Raw genomic sequence first — 17,042 nt, 5'->3', positions numbered from 1 at the left:
CTAATTTTCTTTCTAAATAAGTAGGCAGCTATTTGTGGCTAGTCTACCCAAGCAAGATATTCTACACTGTTTTTCAATCCATCAATCAATAAATCAAAACCAGAAGTATAAAAAGATTATCAATCCCATATATTTTGAAGTTGTGGCTTTAATGTAAGTCAGTCCACTATTTCCATTCTCTTAGTTCAAGTTGCCACTAGGTCAGTATTGTCGAAATTGCTTGCTGGACAGTCGCCTTTTCATGTGAAAAACAAGTACCACATGAGTCCCAGTTCAAGAACTGGTTAAGTCTTTAACCGATATAGTTAGCATAAGCCAGCTTTCGCTGTCAAAAATGAAATTTAAAGGTTGAGTTGTATCCTCTCTCCTGAAGATGGAGCTCTTAACACAGGACTGGGACAGCAAAAGGCAGCCAAGTAATTCCCTGAGGAAGTGTAACAAAGTGTGTGCAGGATCCAATTAGCAAAAAACTAGTGCCTCACGCTGCATCATCTTAAATATTTTAGAAACGAGATGTGAAGGGGAGCTTTCAGTTTTTAAAATAATTTGAATGTCACCATTCACGGATGTTGGGCAATGTGGACAGCAACTTGAATTTTACTCAGTTTTTTCCCCATTTGCGTGTTTTGTGCGTGCATTTTCTGGTTTGGATGGTTTGTTTTTCTTGATGAAACAACAGTAACATGATTTAGCATCACTGCATGGAGTAAAATAGAGAAGGCTGTATAGAAGGATACTACATTAATGTAGTAGTATAGTGATGTTCCCCACCAAACGTTCGTATCTGGCCTTTCCCATAAAATCAAAGCAAAGGGGAGATGAAGTGAAGTTAAAAGTCAAAGCATTGAAACATTCAGACAGGTGCCTCATACTTCAGTACTGCCAGATGAAGTATCTCAAGTTTCTCTCCTCTGCATTTCAGGTTCAGTCCTGTGGGACCACAATCCACATAGAAAGCATAACTGTCATAACTCTTTTAATGAAAGAATGTGGTTTTGGCAAATGATGGGCAGTTTTTGAATATTCTATTTTTAGTTAATTTTATCTTAACTAATTACCTCTGCTGATAATGTACATATAACTCAACTTCTTCCCAGAGTAGATGGCACATATGTACCTTCTGGAAACTCTTTTTTTCATACAAACCAATGCAGTTGAGTATTTTCTTTCAATGAGAACATTTAGCCCCCCTTGAAGACTAAAATCTAATTCTATACCATCAGATAGTTGTAGCGCATGATTGTCATTTACCATAGATGTGAAACATACACAGATTTGCATGGAATGTGTTTTCTTTGTTTTGTTTTGTTTTGTTTTTTTATTAGGAATTTGGGGACAAGCACAGGTTACAGCACAGGCTATTTTAAAGATTAGGCAACTCTATTACTGGAATACGTGTCCTTCCTAAAGTGCCAGACAGCGGTTCTCAATGGTCTTTTGATGGCAGTTTTTTGAGCGTATGCTGTCGCCTTTCTCTGCCCAAGTCGGTTAGCGCCAGAACTGCAGGAAGTCAGCGAAAAATGGTTCCCAAATCCAGCCTCGCGAATCCCACTGGCAGCGTCCTGAAGGACCGAGTGCACCCACCCGTCTTCAGAAAGATCCCAGCGAGGGGACCCCTGCTTTTGACAGACCACCCGCCACAGCTGGCAGCCTAAGCCTCAGAGTGAGGAAAGCGGCCGCTCAGGCGCCCGGGCCGGGCAGGAGGGCACGGTAAAGCAGCCATCCTCTGCAGGTCACGGGCCCGAAGCAGTCTCCTTCGGCTCCCCCGCTCCGGAGAGGAAAAATCCTCTTCTGCGGCGCGGCGGGAGCGCTGGCGCACCTGAGGTAGAAACTGGACGCTTCTGCGTTAACGCAGTTTCCCGCTGCTGGGTTGAATCAAGGAAAGGCGGGAAAGCGGCCGGGCGGCTGCGGGGTCTCCGCCGCTCCCCGGCAGGGGCTGCGGTCCGCCCCGCCCCGGAGTGACGCAGTCAGCCGGCGCCCGGCGGGAGCGCAGGGCCGGCAGCGCTCCTTTCTCCCCAGCCATGTTCCCTTCGGCTCCCGCCTCCCCGCGGACCCCCGGCGGGTCGGCCCGCAGGAACCTCGGCAGCGCCGCCCCCAGCCCTCTCTCCCGCCCGGGCGGCAGGAAGAACCTGGCCGTCGTGGCGGCAGCCGGCTCCCCGGTGCTGTTCTCCCCGGTGGCGCGGAGGAGCGGCTCCCTCTCCGCCCGGTGAGTCCCGCCCGGGCAGGGCCCCGGGGGCGCGAGCCGCCTTTTCCCGCCGGGCCGCCGCCGCCTGGGCCCGGGCCCCGCCCCTCCCGCCCGCCTCAGGCCGCGCCGCTCGGACCCCGAGGGTTTTCCCCTCTCCCTTTCTCGCTTCTGGAATGAACCCCGAGCCCTCCGTTGCCGGGGTTCCGTGGCAGGCACCGCAGCCGGGGCCTGGCGGGGACCGCTGCCCGTAGGGTCAGCCCCCTCCCGGCCCGCTGAGGGGAGGGCGAGTGCGTGTCCCCCGGGCCCCTCAGCTCCTCCGCCGGGCTCTCTCCGGCCGCCCCTTCCACGGCGGCCAGCAGCGAGCGGCGTTGCCTCTTGCTGCAGGAGATTTGACTGCAATTCCCGTCGTCTGCCTCGTTGTTGAGGGGAGAGTTGCTCGTTTGTTGCTTGGGGAAAGGGTCGGTCTGTCACACACAGAATTACTGTTGCTGAGGATCTGAAGAGACTCGCTCTTTCTTTGCTGAAGTAGCAGTAATTGTTGAGAGAGCTAATGGGAAGTTAGGCTAGTGATTTTAAAAAGTAGCAAAAAAAAGTATCATAATTAAAAAAAAAAAAAGACAAGCGTTCCAAGTGCTTGCTCATCTGAATCTCTTCGTTGAGTCTTAGGAACACAACCAAAATCCAGATGCAGACATGGAGGCTTTTGGTTAGATAAAATCATTTGACCTTACTGAGTAAAAGGAGGGGAAAAAAGTGTCATTTGGTCATGTGTAATAGCAATTAGATCATATTGGTCCTGTGCCTCAGTAAATTAAAGCATACTTCTAAATGAGCCTAATGAGAGGGCTCTGCCTGAAAGCTCTTGCTTTCCACTATCTATACAAAGTTTAAAAAAATATTTTGTCTCTCTCTTTGCAAACCCTGCCTAATTTTTACATGCTGAAGCCATTGTAGGTTACAACATTGCTGTTTCACAAATGCGGTGTTACCATTTGTTTTTCTGTTGGGATGTATTGTAAGATATTCTTTATGTCTGGTCATCCTTAAATCTCTTTTCAGTAGCTTTTCTACAATATCCTTTTGAGATGTGTGCATGCTAGGTCATCTTAGTACACAAGAAGCTGTATGTGGAGTTGTCGTGTTTTCTGTTTTGCCTTTTATTCTGTATTTAGTAACTCAGATATTCTGTTTGCTGTTTGACTGTCCTAAATAATATTGTACTGTCAGGACACTGTCATTCTGGTAGTTGGTTTCTTTTATGACTGTGCTGAAGATTTGAGACACCAGTACGGATTTATAGCATGGAAACTTTCCTGCAGTGTATGAATTAGCCTTTCATTCCTCTGTATTATTTTTGTTTACTGCTTTCTTTTATACAGGGTTAGGTCTACAGTAAGACTTTTCCTCATATGTGCCAGCTTGATTTCTTTAGGAATCTTTGATAAGAGATCTTCTTAAAAGATTTTTTGAAATTTAAGTACTTAATATTGTCTGGATTATGTTCACTGACTTTTTTTTCAGAAAATCCTGATTGAACTGTTAGGTATGACTTTTCTGTATGAAAAGGAAAAAAAAGAAAAAATATGAGAATTAGTAATCTATGTTTATTAATTTTGCTCATTTACTTTCCTACAGTAGTTAAGACTTTCTGAGTCTGTGGTTTCTCAGGTGCTCTCAGATTCTTTGTAGGATATTTGATACACTCTGTTCTCATGGTAACAAATTCTAACTGAAACGTTTTATAGTTGAACAGTTTTAAAGCTCTTTAAAAGTGGTATTGTACATTATAAATATACAATACCGCATGTTCAGTGTTATAATCTCTTCCTAGCATTTGAATTTGAGGGTTCCTCAGATGTATCCCTGGTAAAGGAAAAATATGAAAATAATAAGAACCTCTGTATTTAAAAAGAAGTTAAAATAGTAAAAGTTTAGGCATTCCCCCCTCACCCCAGCTTCCCCCCTTCTCCTTTCCATATGAATCAAAAAATGAGATTTAACATGAGCCCCAGATCAATTTCAAGGGTTCAGAATCTCTTTTCTCAGGAGCAGCTTTTTCTTGTTGAGATAAACATTTCCATGCCCATTTCCAGTTTTGGGGAACTTTTACTTCAGGTCTGTTTAATACGGTATTTTCCCAAACCAGGTGTCAGGCTTGTGTTCTAGCTATGTGTCATCATCTTTTGGCATTTCACATTGGGGAGGTCTGTGACATCATTTTACTTGTGAGGAGAAATAAAAAGAAGGCAGTATCTTCTAAAAGGAGAGAAATTTACCCACTTAATCACATTCAAAAGACAAGACAGACCTATGCTGTTCCAGAGAGAGAAGGTAGGGGAAGATGCAAAGCAGCTTTTATAAATTATATTGTGAAACAAATAATGACTAAAACAGATAAGGGCTGCAGTCTCCACAGTAAAACAAGGGCAGTACAAGTGCTAGCTGATCTGAGCTGCCACAGGTGTTCAAAGTGTTGCACAGTACATACTGCCCAGTGGTGTCAGAACTGGCCCTGCAGTTGGGGAAGAACTTCTGTTGAGCTTCTCCTGGCATTGTGGATAGCTTTATTCTACAGATAACCAGAATGTAGGGAAGTTGAACGGTGATTTTGTTGCTGGCAGAGGAATGCATGTTTGAAATCAGTCCTTTAAAAAATAAAGGAATTTGCTGACAGCTGACAACTTGTAAGGAGGCCACCAAATTACTGCTTTAGATGGTGCTCCCAGAGGGAGCATGTTTATTTTACAGAAACCCATTTCATCACATTATTTCTAAACAGATACTAATGAAGTAAATGTCTGTTGAAACTGATGAAGAAACAATAAAAAACTAACTATAACTTTTTGTTTAAGAGCAACTCCTACTAGAGTTATCCAGCATCCCTCAGCAAGTGAGACTATTAATTATGATGTCAAGGCTTTTGGATCCTCTCTGCCTGTTAAGGTTATGGAAGCCCTGAAGAAGGCTGATGGTAAGAACTGATTTTATCTGTTATTTTTCTCATGAAAATTGACAGGCAAGAGAAGTGTTACCATGTTGTTGATGCCATTTAAATGCTGACTTTACAGTGGAATGGAAATGTTTGTGCCTTGGTTTGAATCCAGCTTTGTTAACTATGTAACTGTAATTGTAATAACACCCATGTGGGTATAGATGCATGTAAATATCCTTCAGGTGCTGTCTTAACCAGTAGATTGTAAAATCCAAGGTTATCAAGAAAGCCAGTAGTAGTTTTGTAGTAACTTTTTCTTATTGGCTCTTTCTCACCTTTTTCACTTGTTTTGATTCTGTTGTGTCCTAGAGTGGATGCTCTAAATTTTTTTTAATTTATTTTTAATCCAAATTTGTTATCACTTCTAAAAGCCCCAGTGATACAAACCTTTCCCTGAGTTCAAGAAATTGGTCTCCTAAGCAGTTTTTCCCTGTGCATAAGTTTTCTTTTTATAGTAGATATAAGAGGAAACAAAAATGCATATCTTAAAAATAATCCTAAAAATTGCTGAGCCATTTACAAAGCTATTATAATCTGCTGTAAATTGATGGAAATAGCTCCTGGGATTGTCTTGCTTTTCACTCATAAAAGTTGAGTGTTTGTCAAATGGATTTTTAAATGATATGTAGTAGCTTGGTATCTTAAATACATGGAAATTGTAACATGGAAATTAATTTAATAGAAAATATATTTCTTATTTTCATATGAGAATGAAAGTTTATTGGTTTTAAGGTTACTCTGCAGTGTTTTAAAAATCTGAATGCTTTACAAAAATTACTTGTTATGTAGCCGATGACCAGCTGAGCGTTCAAGTGGATGAAAGTGGATGGGCCTGGCTAGTCCATAAAGAAAGGCTGATTATTTGGAAGATTGGTCAGTCTCCAGTAGCTAAGGTAACTGAAAGATCAAGATGGAAAAACTGTATTTTATGCTAGTTGAACAAGTTATTCAGTTGTGGTTTTTTTAAAGCAAGAGTTTCTTTATAAATTGGAGTTTGTCTCATTTCCCCCAAAAGTAGCAGGGTTGGTATGAAGTCATAGTAACAACAGTAACTGAAACTCAAGCTTCTGAGGGAGCTTAACATTTTTATATTCCTCTCTTCATTTTTAATTGTCACCTTAGCACTAAGGTTAATTCTTTACATTTTAATAGGTGTGTCTCTTATGTTAGATAATCTTGATAAAGCTTATTTTGATAGTTAAAAACGAGTTGATATGTTACTTATTGGTTTAGATTATTCTGGGACTGATTTTCAATGTCTCAAAAAAAAAAAAGTTAGTTTCAGCTGTGCTGAACATATGTTTCATCTAGGTTTATTATGTCAAGATTTTTTTTTTCCCTCTGGGCAGTGTTTCTTTCAGCATCATTTCAGTGAATAGCAAGTCTGGTCAGAGGAAATCTGTAGTTACAAAATCAGTATCTTTCAATTAGTGTGATGTATGTTAATTGTACAGATTCTGCACTTACAGTGGAGAGTCGGGTATATGCATTCTGGTACTTGTAGAGATTTCTCAAGGGATTAAAATTTTCCTGATTATTTAACTTGGGGGAGGGGAGTCCACTCTGTTAGTACTTAGTGAGCTTTCTCAAGCACTTCTAGTTTAATTTTGTTTTGCTGCCTTGCTAGCATATTTTATTAAGGAATGGTCAAATAACTGCACCTCTGAAAGAAATAATTCATATTGTAGTGTTGTGAGAAACACTCAGGAATAACTAAAGAAAAACAGTAACGTTTGAAAATTTACAAGTAGGTGGTTTTTAGCTGTTTGGAACCTTGCTGAAAATGTCTCATGACATTCTTTTGGTTCCCTTACACAGTGTCTGGGACTAGTTGAAAATTAATTTTTAGCAGGGTCAAAAAGTCTAAAGACTTTGTGGCAGAGGAATAAGTTCTTCCAGTCTCATATTTATTATGCATCTCTTTCTTTCTTACAGTTATCTCTGTGCAAAGAACTTCAGCTGCCACCCAGTGACTTCCAGTGGAGTTCTAGTTTAGCAGCTATATCTTGTCTCAGTTCCTCAGGTGAAGCACCTTCTCTGCAGGTGATCAACTTTTAAGTTTTAGTGTTTAAAAAATACTTTTAGAGTGACTTTGAATATATCCTATTTTATCAAGTACTTATTGAAAACTGCATTTGGTGGTGTACTATCTATTCAAAAGGTCAGGGTTGATAGTTTGCAATAAATATGTTTGAAATAAACTCGTCTTTTCAAATTACACCATGTACATGTTATAGGATCAGATTAAATAATAGTTTTGCTAAGGATTAATTGGTATGCTTTCATAACAAAAATACAGTAAGCTAAGTAGTATTGCATTAACAAACACCAGGGCAATCAAATACTCAGTCTAAGCAAGTGCAGTTTAAATGCATGCTGACAGAAAAAGTTGTTCAGCAGTGGTTTAATTCTGAGTACAGATGGATGAGAAGCAAACACCAGCACCCTCCCTTGGCTGGTCTTTACGAGGAAGCTGGCACTGGGAGGACAGATGATTCAATCTGTCTTGACTGATTACTTTCCTAAGTGCCTTTTCGTAACATACTGTGCTAGAGGGTGAGTTCTGAAGATCAGTTAAGTTTTCTGAAAGTATGTTAATGTGTGTGTTGCTATCATTCATGAAGAAAAGAAACTCTCATTTTCAGCTTGGGTGTAGTTTTCAATTAATATATGTGGTGCTCTAATAAAACTGGATAAGCAGTTGTCTTTGGAAGGAAGAAGCAGCACAGAATATGTAATAGGATCTTTTCTTTTGACTAGTTATTTTGTTACGCTTCCAGATGATGAAAAGCAATCTTAGTATCTCGTGATTAGCTCATAAAACTCTAAATACTCTATGACTTAGTCATACCCAAAGAAGTTTAAGAGGAAGTAATACACCTAAACCAAGATTTATTTTTTTTTTTAATTTCATCTTTCTTCAGCTTGTGAGCTATACATGGATACTATGATTGTATAGAGCGAAGTAGAAATATTAGTGGTAGAAAATATTTCACTACAATGAAAATTATTAAATAATGGGCAGGAATCACAAAGGACTGCATTCTGTGGTGTTTTTTTAATTGTTATGATGTTCATTAGCCAACTGCTTCCCTTTGTGAAGATCTGTGTCTAGTCAAAAATCAGTTAGAAAACTCCAAGATCAATAAGAGCTCTCAGCTACAGTTCTTCTATTGTTCCGTGATTTTTTTCAATAACCAGTACATTAGGTATGATGCTTTCTGTCTAAATCTCTACTTGACCACAGTCTCTTGCTTCATGCTTTGAATTGGTCTCTCAGTGATTTCCTGAGTCAGAAACCCTAACGTAGGCACACTGTGGGCTTGTGTCTTTATGAAGAGAAGAGCCACCATGTGATTTGATATTTCTCTTAATGACACTAGAGCAGTTTCTTTGTTAAATTGCAGCCTGCATTTTAGGTCTTCCATAGTAGCTTATAACTCTTGGCATCTGGAATTCTCCAAAGCCTCTCTTCTGTCTTGCAACTGTAAGTTTTGTTTGCATTTCAATAGCAGACCCTGAATTATCAGGAACAAGAATCCATAGAAAATATTATGGTTAGCGAAATAAGTGAGTGTAACTTTCCCTGCACATACTAAATTATGCTACAGAATAATTTTGCAATTTGGTTCTAGCTTTGTCAGTGTGCATCCATATGTATTTACTACTTTTTTGTGTGTTTGTCACCCACAACCTTGATATGTAAAATAACATGTTTTAGTTAAAGCTGCGGTCTGATTATTATTGTTTTGCATGTTCTATTAATTATTTTCTCACTTCAAGTCTCTGGCAATAATGGTTGCTACCAGCGAAGGTTCTGTGCGCTACTGGCCCAATCTTGCACATGAAGGTTCCTATATTGAGACTTTTACAGACTTTGGAGGCTCTCTGTGCAGTTTCCTAACAGCAGTAAAGGTACAGTACAGTATGATTTATATTAAAATACTGCACTAATTCCTGTTTTAAATATTAAAAAGCATGTTCCACATTATCAGTCCTAAATGTCCAATAAATGTTGCACAGCAAACTATCAAATATTCTGAGGAGTAATTTCAGAGATTGTTGATGAGTGTGATGATCTTAAGTAGCAGAGATGACTGGTAGTCATAAATAATAATGTTAAAGTTGGGGAAGCATGCAGGATTCAATCGTAAAGTTAACAGGACTGGTTTGGTACCTCAGCTTATAAGGAGTGTCAGTATTACTACTGTGATTACGTAAAAACCCTGCTATCACAAAAACAGAGAACTACGTCATCTGAATCTGCAGACCACACACTCGGCATCTTGTGGTGTAGCTCACCAGTGACTGAATTTGAGAGATTTCTGTATGAAAGTAATGAACAAGTATATTATGAATTATTCTTAAAAATTCTGTTTTCTGCTGTTGGTGTGCCTAAATGGGGAGAACTCTCAAAATGGAATATATAAAAAAAATCAGTGTGTTACAATTTTTTTTATCGTCAAAACTAGGTATTGTCAATTAAATTACACTTTATCTCATGACCTTTTCAACATTTACTGTTCATATCCTGTATTATAAATATTATTTTAGGGCATCAGCATGTCATAAACATTTGTAAACCTAATCAGAAGACAGTGATCTTAATGACAAATTTCTTAAGAGTTGCAAGATGTTAAGAAACACTAACTTGTATGTACCCTGTTAGAGTTGAATTGTGCCCAAGTTTCAGGTATCAAGATGAGGAAAGCAAGGTCTTATCACACCTGTAGTTGAAACATTGACATCAATGTGAATTCAGAGCTAGAGGAACTTATTTCTTTTTCAGAGCAGAACCCTTTTATTAATCAGTGTTCTAAAGCTGCACTATTATGTATATGACTACTATACTTCATTAGTCATCCTGCCACTGGGCAGATTTAACCTTTAGCAAAATTTTTCTATAGTATAATATATAAATGACACTGGGTTTTGTTTTGATTGGGTTTGGGGGTTTTTGTTGTGTTTTGGTTGTTTGGTTTGTTTTTTAATTTTTTTAAAAATTTTGTTCTGTGAATGTTTCCTGTACAGGTAAACAGTTCATCCTTTCAGCAACCTCCAGGCCCTTAGCATTCATTTTTTTGTACACCTAACAGGCCTTGTTTCTTCCCTGTAACATACAAACTTTGATCAGTTTTGAATTGAAGGCACCCTTTTGTTAATGCCTTGATGGTCGGGGACATGAAGGCTATGTCTGTTAGCAAGTAGTGAAAGGCAATAGTTGAGAATCTATAAAGTAAAAAGGTTAGTGCTGAGGCAGTGCCACTATCTACACTGGTCATCTGGGGAGAGGAGGTTGTTATTTTAAACTAGTTCCAGCCTAGCTGCATGAAATGAATGTCTGTTAGTGGTCAGAGCCCATCTTTCAGTTTAGTTTCATTCAAAGGGTGTACAGCTGGTACACTCAGACTGCTGTGTGATGTGATCCAGCAGGTAGTATGTGGGGACTCAGAGAAGGTCACTTCAGAAGCAGGCTTTTGATACTAATTAAAGTGCTAATGTAAGTGCACCCATTAGGACAGGCAAGAGATGCACTAACAGAAGTCTCTGCCTCCTAAATGAGTTATATAAGCACCTACAATAGAGTGCATATTTTGCATAATGCACAAGACTTTTCACATTTTCTTAGTGCAAAGGTAACACTATTTTTCATCATTAGGATTACATGAGATTTTAGTTCTGTTGTGTCGTGGTTTAACCCCACCGAGTGACTAAGCACCACACAGCCAGCCACTCACTTTGCTTCCTACTCAGTGGGATGGGGGAGAGAATCGGGGGGAAATAAAAGTAAAAATCATGGGTTGAGATAAGAACAGTTTAATAGAACAGAGAGGAAGAAACTAATAATGATAATAATAAAATGACAGTAATAATAAAAGGATTGGAATATACAAAGCAAGTGATGCACAATGCAATTGCTCACCACTCGCCGACCTATGCCCAGTTAGTTCCTGAGCAGCAATCTGACCCCCACCAGGCCAGCCTCCCCCCCCGCCCCGCCCGCCCCCGCCATTTATATACTGGGCATGACATCCCGTGGTATGGAATACCCCTTTGGCCAGTTTGGGTCAGCTGTCCTGGCTGTGTCCCCTCCCAACTCCTTGTACCCCTCCAGCCTTCTTGCTGGCTGGGCATGAGAAGCTGAAAAGTCCTTGACTTGGTCTAAATGCTACTTAGCAACAACTGAAAACATCAGTGTGTTATCAACCTTCTTCTGGTAGTGAACCCAAAACATAACACTCTACCAGCTACTAGAAAGAAAATTAACTCTAGCCCAGCCAAAACCAGGACATATTGTTAAACTGAAATGGAGTTTCATGGATAAAAATGTCATGCAATGATAATAAAATGAGTCTCTGACAGTGCTAAGTACCAGTCAGATGTTTGACTTAGCACTAATGTTTATTATTTCTTAAAAAAAACCAAAACAAAAATCAAAACCACCACCAAAAAAAACCAACAATAAAACCCCAACAGAAAACAACTTATTTCTTTGTATCTGCATATTGTTTTCTTTCCTAGTCTGACACTAGCATTGTGATATCTTTTCTCAGTTACACATTCACTAATGCACTATTCATTTTTTCATTGCCTATCCCAGACTTTTTTGACATAACAAGATGGAAGACTGGTTATGCAGTTCATTTAGATTAGTGGCCTGTAGGATAGGATGCTACTAAAAAAAAAAAAAAAGTTATAGTGTGCTTAATAACACTTCAAATTTTAACATTCAACTTCCATGTGTGCATTTATTTAATTGATAATTCAACATATGAATGTTACGTGTAATAGTGCCTGTAGAGATTGTTTAAATATATTTTCTTTTCATATTTTTTAAAAATATGGTTTAAAATAATAAAAAAAAAGTTTAATGTGAGCTGTACCTTGCACTGATTCAAGCGTAGAGAATAATGTAGAAAATTTGTTTAAATAGTCTTTTTATGTGATAAATGCTTTTTTTTTTTTTTCCTTTGTTAGCTCTCAAGTACCGTGGATTCCTTGTGTCTTGTTCTTGTTTGGTGTTTACCCTTATGAGAGGACATAAAGAATTTTATTTGACAATAGAATTGTTTAAGCAGTGTGATTTTTATTTTTTTAATATAGTTGCTTTTTCTTTTTGTTAGGGAGGAAGCTTTATTTTATCATCTTCTAGAGGCCAGCTAGTTCGATTGATACCAGATAGTTCTGGCAAGATTCATCAGCATGCCCTGCCACAGGGTCAGGGCATGTTTTCTGGAATTGGTAGAAAGGTTTCTTCTCTTCTGGGTATATTGTCTCCTGGACATGATGCTGTGGTAAGCATGAAAAACATTCATATAGTAATCTGCTTTAGTTTCTCTCTCTAATTTCAAGCCTCAGTGTTTAAGAAAGAAAAAAGAAAGGACGGGGTAAAGATGTATGATGACCAAAAAAAAGAGACAAGACTCAACCCATTTATGTTACTTATATGTCTTTGAAATTTGAAAGACAGACAGAAACCAAATAAATCTGTATGCTTTGTGAAGAAGAATGCTGACTTGCTCTTTAGATCTGAATGAAAGGAGACTTTAAAGTAGTAATGCTTCCTGGGGAATATGCAATAATTCGAAGTCTTGCCTCTTACTAGTAATAGCCTCATTACTACTTGGAGAAACTAACAGTAACCTGTAATTTTACTTTTCTGATTTAGGGTTGCCAAGGGTTGGTGATTGGGTTGAGCTTTGTCAACGAACTCCACAGAAACTGGAAGAGAAACATACTTAGTACAGATGTTCTTACATCTATAAAATAAATTATCCTAATACTCTCATCTTGTAATATAGCTTGTGTAGGCTGCCCGAGGAAGTGATTTTTTTGTGGGCTGAGAGTGGTGTAGATTGTTGTATCCAAATATTAAGGCTGTGCTTTAACCTTCTTAGCCTTTTCTTTTTTAAATGAAGATTTCTAGCGTTCTTTGGGATAAAGAGAGATCAAGCTTTTATATGCTGACAAGTTCAAATCTAAACAAATGGGACATCGATGATTCATCAGAACGTTATATTCTCAGCTGGGATGTCAACAGGATCCTGAAAGAACATATTACAGATGCAATTTGGGTAAGAGCCAGCTCACGTGGAAAGTGTTTGTGTGTTTGTTTAATTAAGAGCCTATTTATATATAGTTATGTCAGCTGTATTGTTTTTTAGGGTTCTGAAAGTAACTATGAAGATATTAAAGGAGGAGTAAATATACAATACATGGATTTGCAACAGAATCGGTAAGGAAGTACAGTTGCATCTGGTAAGACTTAACATTAATGAGATAAATGCGTTCTGTTTTCGTGCAAAAACTTTATATAAGTAATTGCAATTTAATTTTACTTGAGTGCCGTGCCACTGTTGATAAAATAAACATGTCATATTAGATAACTAAGTTATCCTATACTTCATGTTATCATTATTTCTGTAGCATTACAAATTACCTAAGAATAATTCCTTTCACTTTTTTTAGTGTAATTTTATCAGGTTTGGGTGTTTGTTTTGCCTTGATATTACAAAGACAGCAAGGAAGCAATTGTAACATGTTCCAGCAAATGCAGAGAATTCAGTATCTCTTGTATTTAATTTAATTACATAAAATCACAGCTGCCTTGGTTCAGTTTTGTACTGAAATATGAATACTTCTAATAAAACAGCTTGAAAGAACAAGTAGTATAGTCTTTCTTTCAAAAAAAAAAAAAGGAGCACTATACAATATTGGAAAATATTTATTTGTGATTGTACTTAAATACCTGTCTTTGTGAGTGGTACAGTTTGAGCAAGTGAAATATGTAATAATCATCTCTCAATGGTGTGATGTCTGTTGTTGAATAGTGATGGACTGGTGATACTTGCTGCAGCATGGCATCCCGGAGATCGTCCATGTCTTGTCTACTACACTCTGATAACAGTAGAAGATAAAGGCTACCAGATGTCTGATGACGTTGTTGTGGAGGTTACACAGTATAATCCATCTTTTCAGGCACGTAAAGGAAGGTTCTGAAACTGAGTTAAGAAAGCACAGTGTTTAAGAATATTCCTGTACATAAATCAGCTATCAGATTTTTGTCTAAAGGAAAATCAAGTTCTCTGTTTTAAGGTTGTTCTTGAAAGTATGTATTTGTAGTATTCTGAGGAAAGCGTGTACTAGCATCTCTTAATGATTAATAGTAACTGTATGTAAAGTTTATGCTTTGCATTTTAAAGTATAACATAAAAAAGCCTCAAAGATAGAAGTCTAAATGATTATTACGGGTTTATTTTAATTTTTGTCCTGTCTGTGAAAGTCTCTGCAGCGTAATTTTATGGTATACTCGTGCAATCCATTTAGAACAAATCTCAGACTCTGTTGAGACTCTTGTAGCAGGACAAGGAGTGAAGAGGCTTGTATTTTGGTCCTTGCTAGACAGCTGGCTTGCTGGGAGGGGAGGACACACTGGTTGTCCTTAGTGTTCCTCGTTTGTGCTATCTCTTCTGGAAGCATAAACTTGGGCATTAACTTTCTTTGGTAAACTGCTTCCACTCTTCCCCCTCTCCCCCCTGCCTGTAGTGGCATCTTAAAATTGAATCTTAAGATGGAAGGAGAGTGAGAAAACTGGGGAATAATTGATGTTTACTTATCTCTTCATGTGAAGTTAGCAAGAATTTAATATATATGGAACAAAAAAACCACAGGATCTTAAGTGTTAGGGCAAATTAAAAGTGGTTTTGTTTGGTTTTTTAGGTTGTAAGTTACATCCATATCATCTTGTTAAAAATCAAAACAAATTCAGGCAACTCAGATCAGCCTTTAAAATGTTAGATGTTTGTTTAAGGTTTTGATTATATATGTGATATTGTTCGTATGTAACGCTTTCAGTCAGAAGAGGAAGTGTTGTGCTGTCTGGTAGTCCCAGATTACTTTAGCCATGCAGCTTACCTCTATAAGGAAGATGAAGTGTTTGCTTGTTCCACTGGAACTGGAAGAATTTCTTTACCACAGGAGAAAATCGTATTTGGCATACAAGGTAACATGCAGGGGAAAAAAAAAATAATCACATTTTGTTGATACTTTCCAATTTAATTTTTTTACAGTATTTAGATTTCTTGGAGAGCAGAATCATATTTACGCTCCTTTTTCTCTTTATTAAATCTTTCAAGTTGGGAGTTTCTCATGATAGTACGGAGAAAGCCCTGACGTGAAATCCAGTATTGTTATTGCTTTCTCTACAGTGTTTTGGACGAAAATGAAGTAGATCCCCACTCGTGGTATACGAAAGGGTGGGGGTTTTGTTTGTGGGATTATTTGCACTTTTTGGTTTTTTTTCTTCCAACATTCACTATGGATTTTTTTTTTTCTTGAAGTTAACTTTGTGTCAAGGCTCAGTCTAAAATACATACTAGGTGCCTGTGTCAGATGTCTCTAAGTATGTCATCCTTGACCTTCAGAGGTGTTTTCAAGTAGGATGTGCGCATCAGTCCTTAGGTAGAACTTGAACCACCTGAATCTTGATTTCTTTCTTTTTTTTTTTCTTTTTTTCCTCCTTTTCTTTTTATTTCTCTTTAGTTTTCTTTTTTTTTCCTCCTTTTTCTCTTTTTTCCCCTCCTTCCCCCCCTCCCCCTGCCTTAAACTTGAGGCATCTGGAAATCTGCATCTTTAGTAGCAAATAGTATCCACAACTTCTGTGAGTCAGGTGCAGTTGTCAATTGCTGTTGGTTGGTTCATGACAAAATGTAATAATTGTCTATGAAACTGTTACATTTTGTTCTTGAATTAAAGTGGCATTTATGTGCTTTTTTTTTCTTTTTTCTTCCTCTTTTTTCCCCCTCTCCCCTTATCTTAGGAGATAGCATTTTAGGAGCAGGTTCCTGTACTAGCTTCCCCATCTTCTTTACCAAAAAAAGTGGACTTATCACCATCTTGTCCAGGGAAAACATTTCTGTGCTTCCTGAAGACCTTGAAGATTCCCTGTCCTCTTCTGTTGCTGGACCAAGAAGTGAGGTAATGGTTGTTTGCTTGGCTGGTTGAAAACTGAGGGTAGAAATAAAATGTTTTTCTGGCAGTTTTGGATTTTCATTGTGGAAATCATAGCTTGTTTTGAGTTTTAAAGGTTTTTTTAAATAGAGGCTCAAACACTTGTAACAAAGGCAGTTTTCAAAACCCAAGAAACTTTACAACATCTGCCAGTTTGGGTAACTTTTTTGTTTTCCTTTGTTTTGAAGTCAAGTTTTCCACGAATTTTTTTTTTTTTTTTCATGTGGATGTATTACTGTATGTCACTAGGCCTGATATAACACTACAGCAGAGACTCAGACTTTGTTCTCACTTTTCGATCAGGATAGTTTAGTTTCTTCAGTCTTTTGTGTCTGTTCCTTTGTGCATGTAAGAGACACTTTTTTCTTATCATGCTGTGAAAAGCTTAGAGGCTAAGCTGAGAAGGGCTGTATGGTGGCTGAATTTTCTTTCTGCTTTGTTTTAGATATATATTTTTTTTAATATAGTCTTACAAAAATATGTTAAAGTATTTTTATTGATATTTTGGGCAATGTGCATTTATTAAGCTCTTATATCAAACATGTTTTGTTTAAAATGTATGTGCTGTGGAGATGTCCCTGGGGTGGGAGGGAAGAATACAAAAGTTGTTACAATATAATTAGAGAATGTTTCTTTGTGGTAACAGTGAGTTTCAATCCTTATTCCAATTAAATCACTTTTAAAATCAGTTATTATTAACTAGTAATTTAGTGGAAGACCTTTGTGGTGATTGGTCAGATGGAACTGTATTTTTCTTATTGAATTAATCTCTAGTTAGACTTGTCTGCACTTATATTGTTTTTGTGGGTGATAGTACTCATGAATACCTTTTAAATTCTGTCTAAAATGTTGGGT

At 38.1% G+C, this 17,042-nt stretch overlaps 1 protein-coding gene across 2 annotated transcripts in view; it reads left to right on the top strand.

The window, feature by feature from the left end:
• The first annotated feature begins 1,226 nt into the window (after window positions 1-1,226).
• NUP133 (nucleoporin 133) overlaps window positions 1,227-17,042 on the top strand; it is a 38,314-nt gene continuing 22,498 nt past the window's right edge. Inside the window, exons 1-11 of one of the 2 annotated variants that reach the window (XM_041128270.1) lie at window positions 1,227-1,824; window positions 5,038-5,156; window positions 5,967-6,070; window positions 7,113-7,220; window positions 8,961-9,092; window positions 12,302-12,472; window positions 13,097-13,252; window positions 13,343-13,413; window positions 14,009-14,156; window positions 15,033-15,180; window positions 15,997-16,154. In XM_041128270.1, the coding sequence (XP_040984204.1) occupies window positions 5,132-5,156; window positions 5,967-6,070; window positions 7,113-7,220; window positions 8,961-9,092; window positions 12,302-12,472; window positions 13,097-13,252; window positions 13,343-13,413; window positions 14,009-14,156; window positions 15,033-15,180; window positions 15,997-16,154 (1,221 nt within the window). In that variant the 5' untranslated portion in view covers window positions 1,227-1,824; window positions 5,038-5,131. Of the gene's footprint in view, window positions 1,825-1,958; window positions 2,207-5,037; window positions 5,157-5,966; window positions 6,071-7,112; window positions 7,221-8,960; window positions 9,093-12,301; window positions 12,473-13,096; window positions 13,253-13,342; window positions 13,414-14,008; window positions 14,157-15,032; window positions 15,181-15,996; window positions 16,155-17,042 lie in introns of those variants that run through there. The other variant, XM_030034324.2, reaches the window with a different exon arrangement.

This window comes from Aquila chrysaetos, chromosome 13 (assembly GCF_900496995.4).
Source record: "Aquila chrysaetos chrysaetos chromosome 13, bAquChr1.4, whole genome shotgun sequence".
In the NCBI taxonomy this organism is placed as follows: domain Eukaryota; kingdom Metazoa; phylum Chordata; class Aves; order Accipitriformes; family Accipitridae; genus Aquila; species Aquila chrysaetos.
This window is presented reverse-complemented; position numbering and strand designations above follow the sequence as displayed.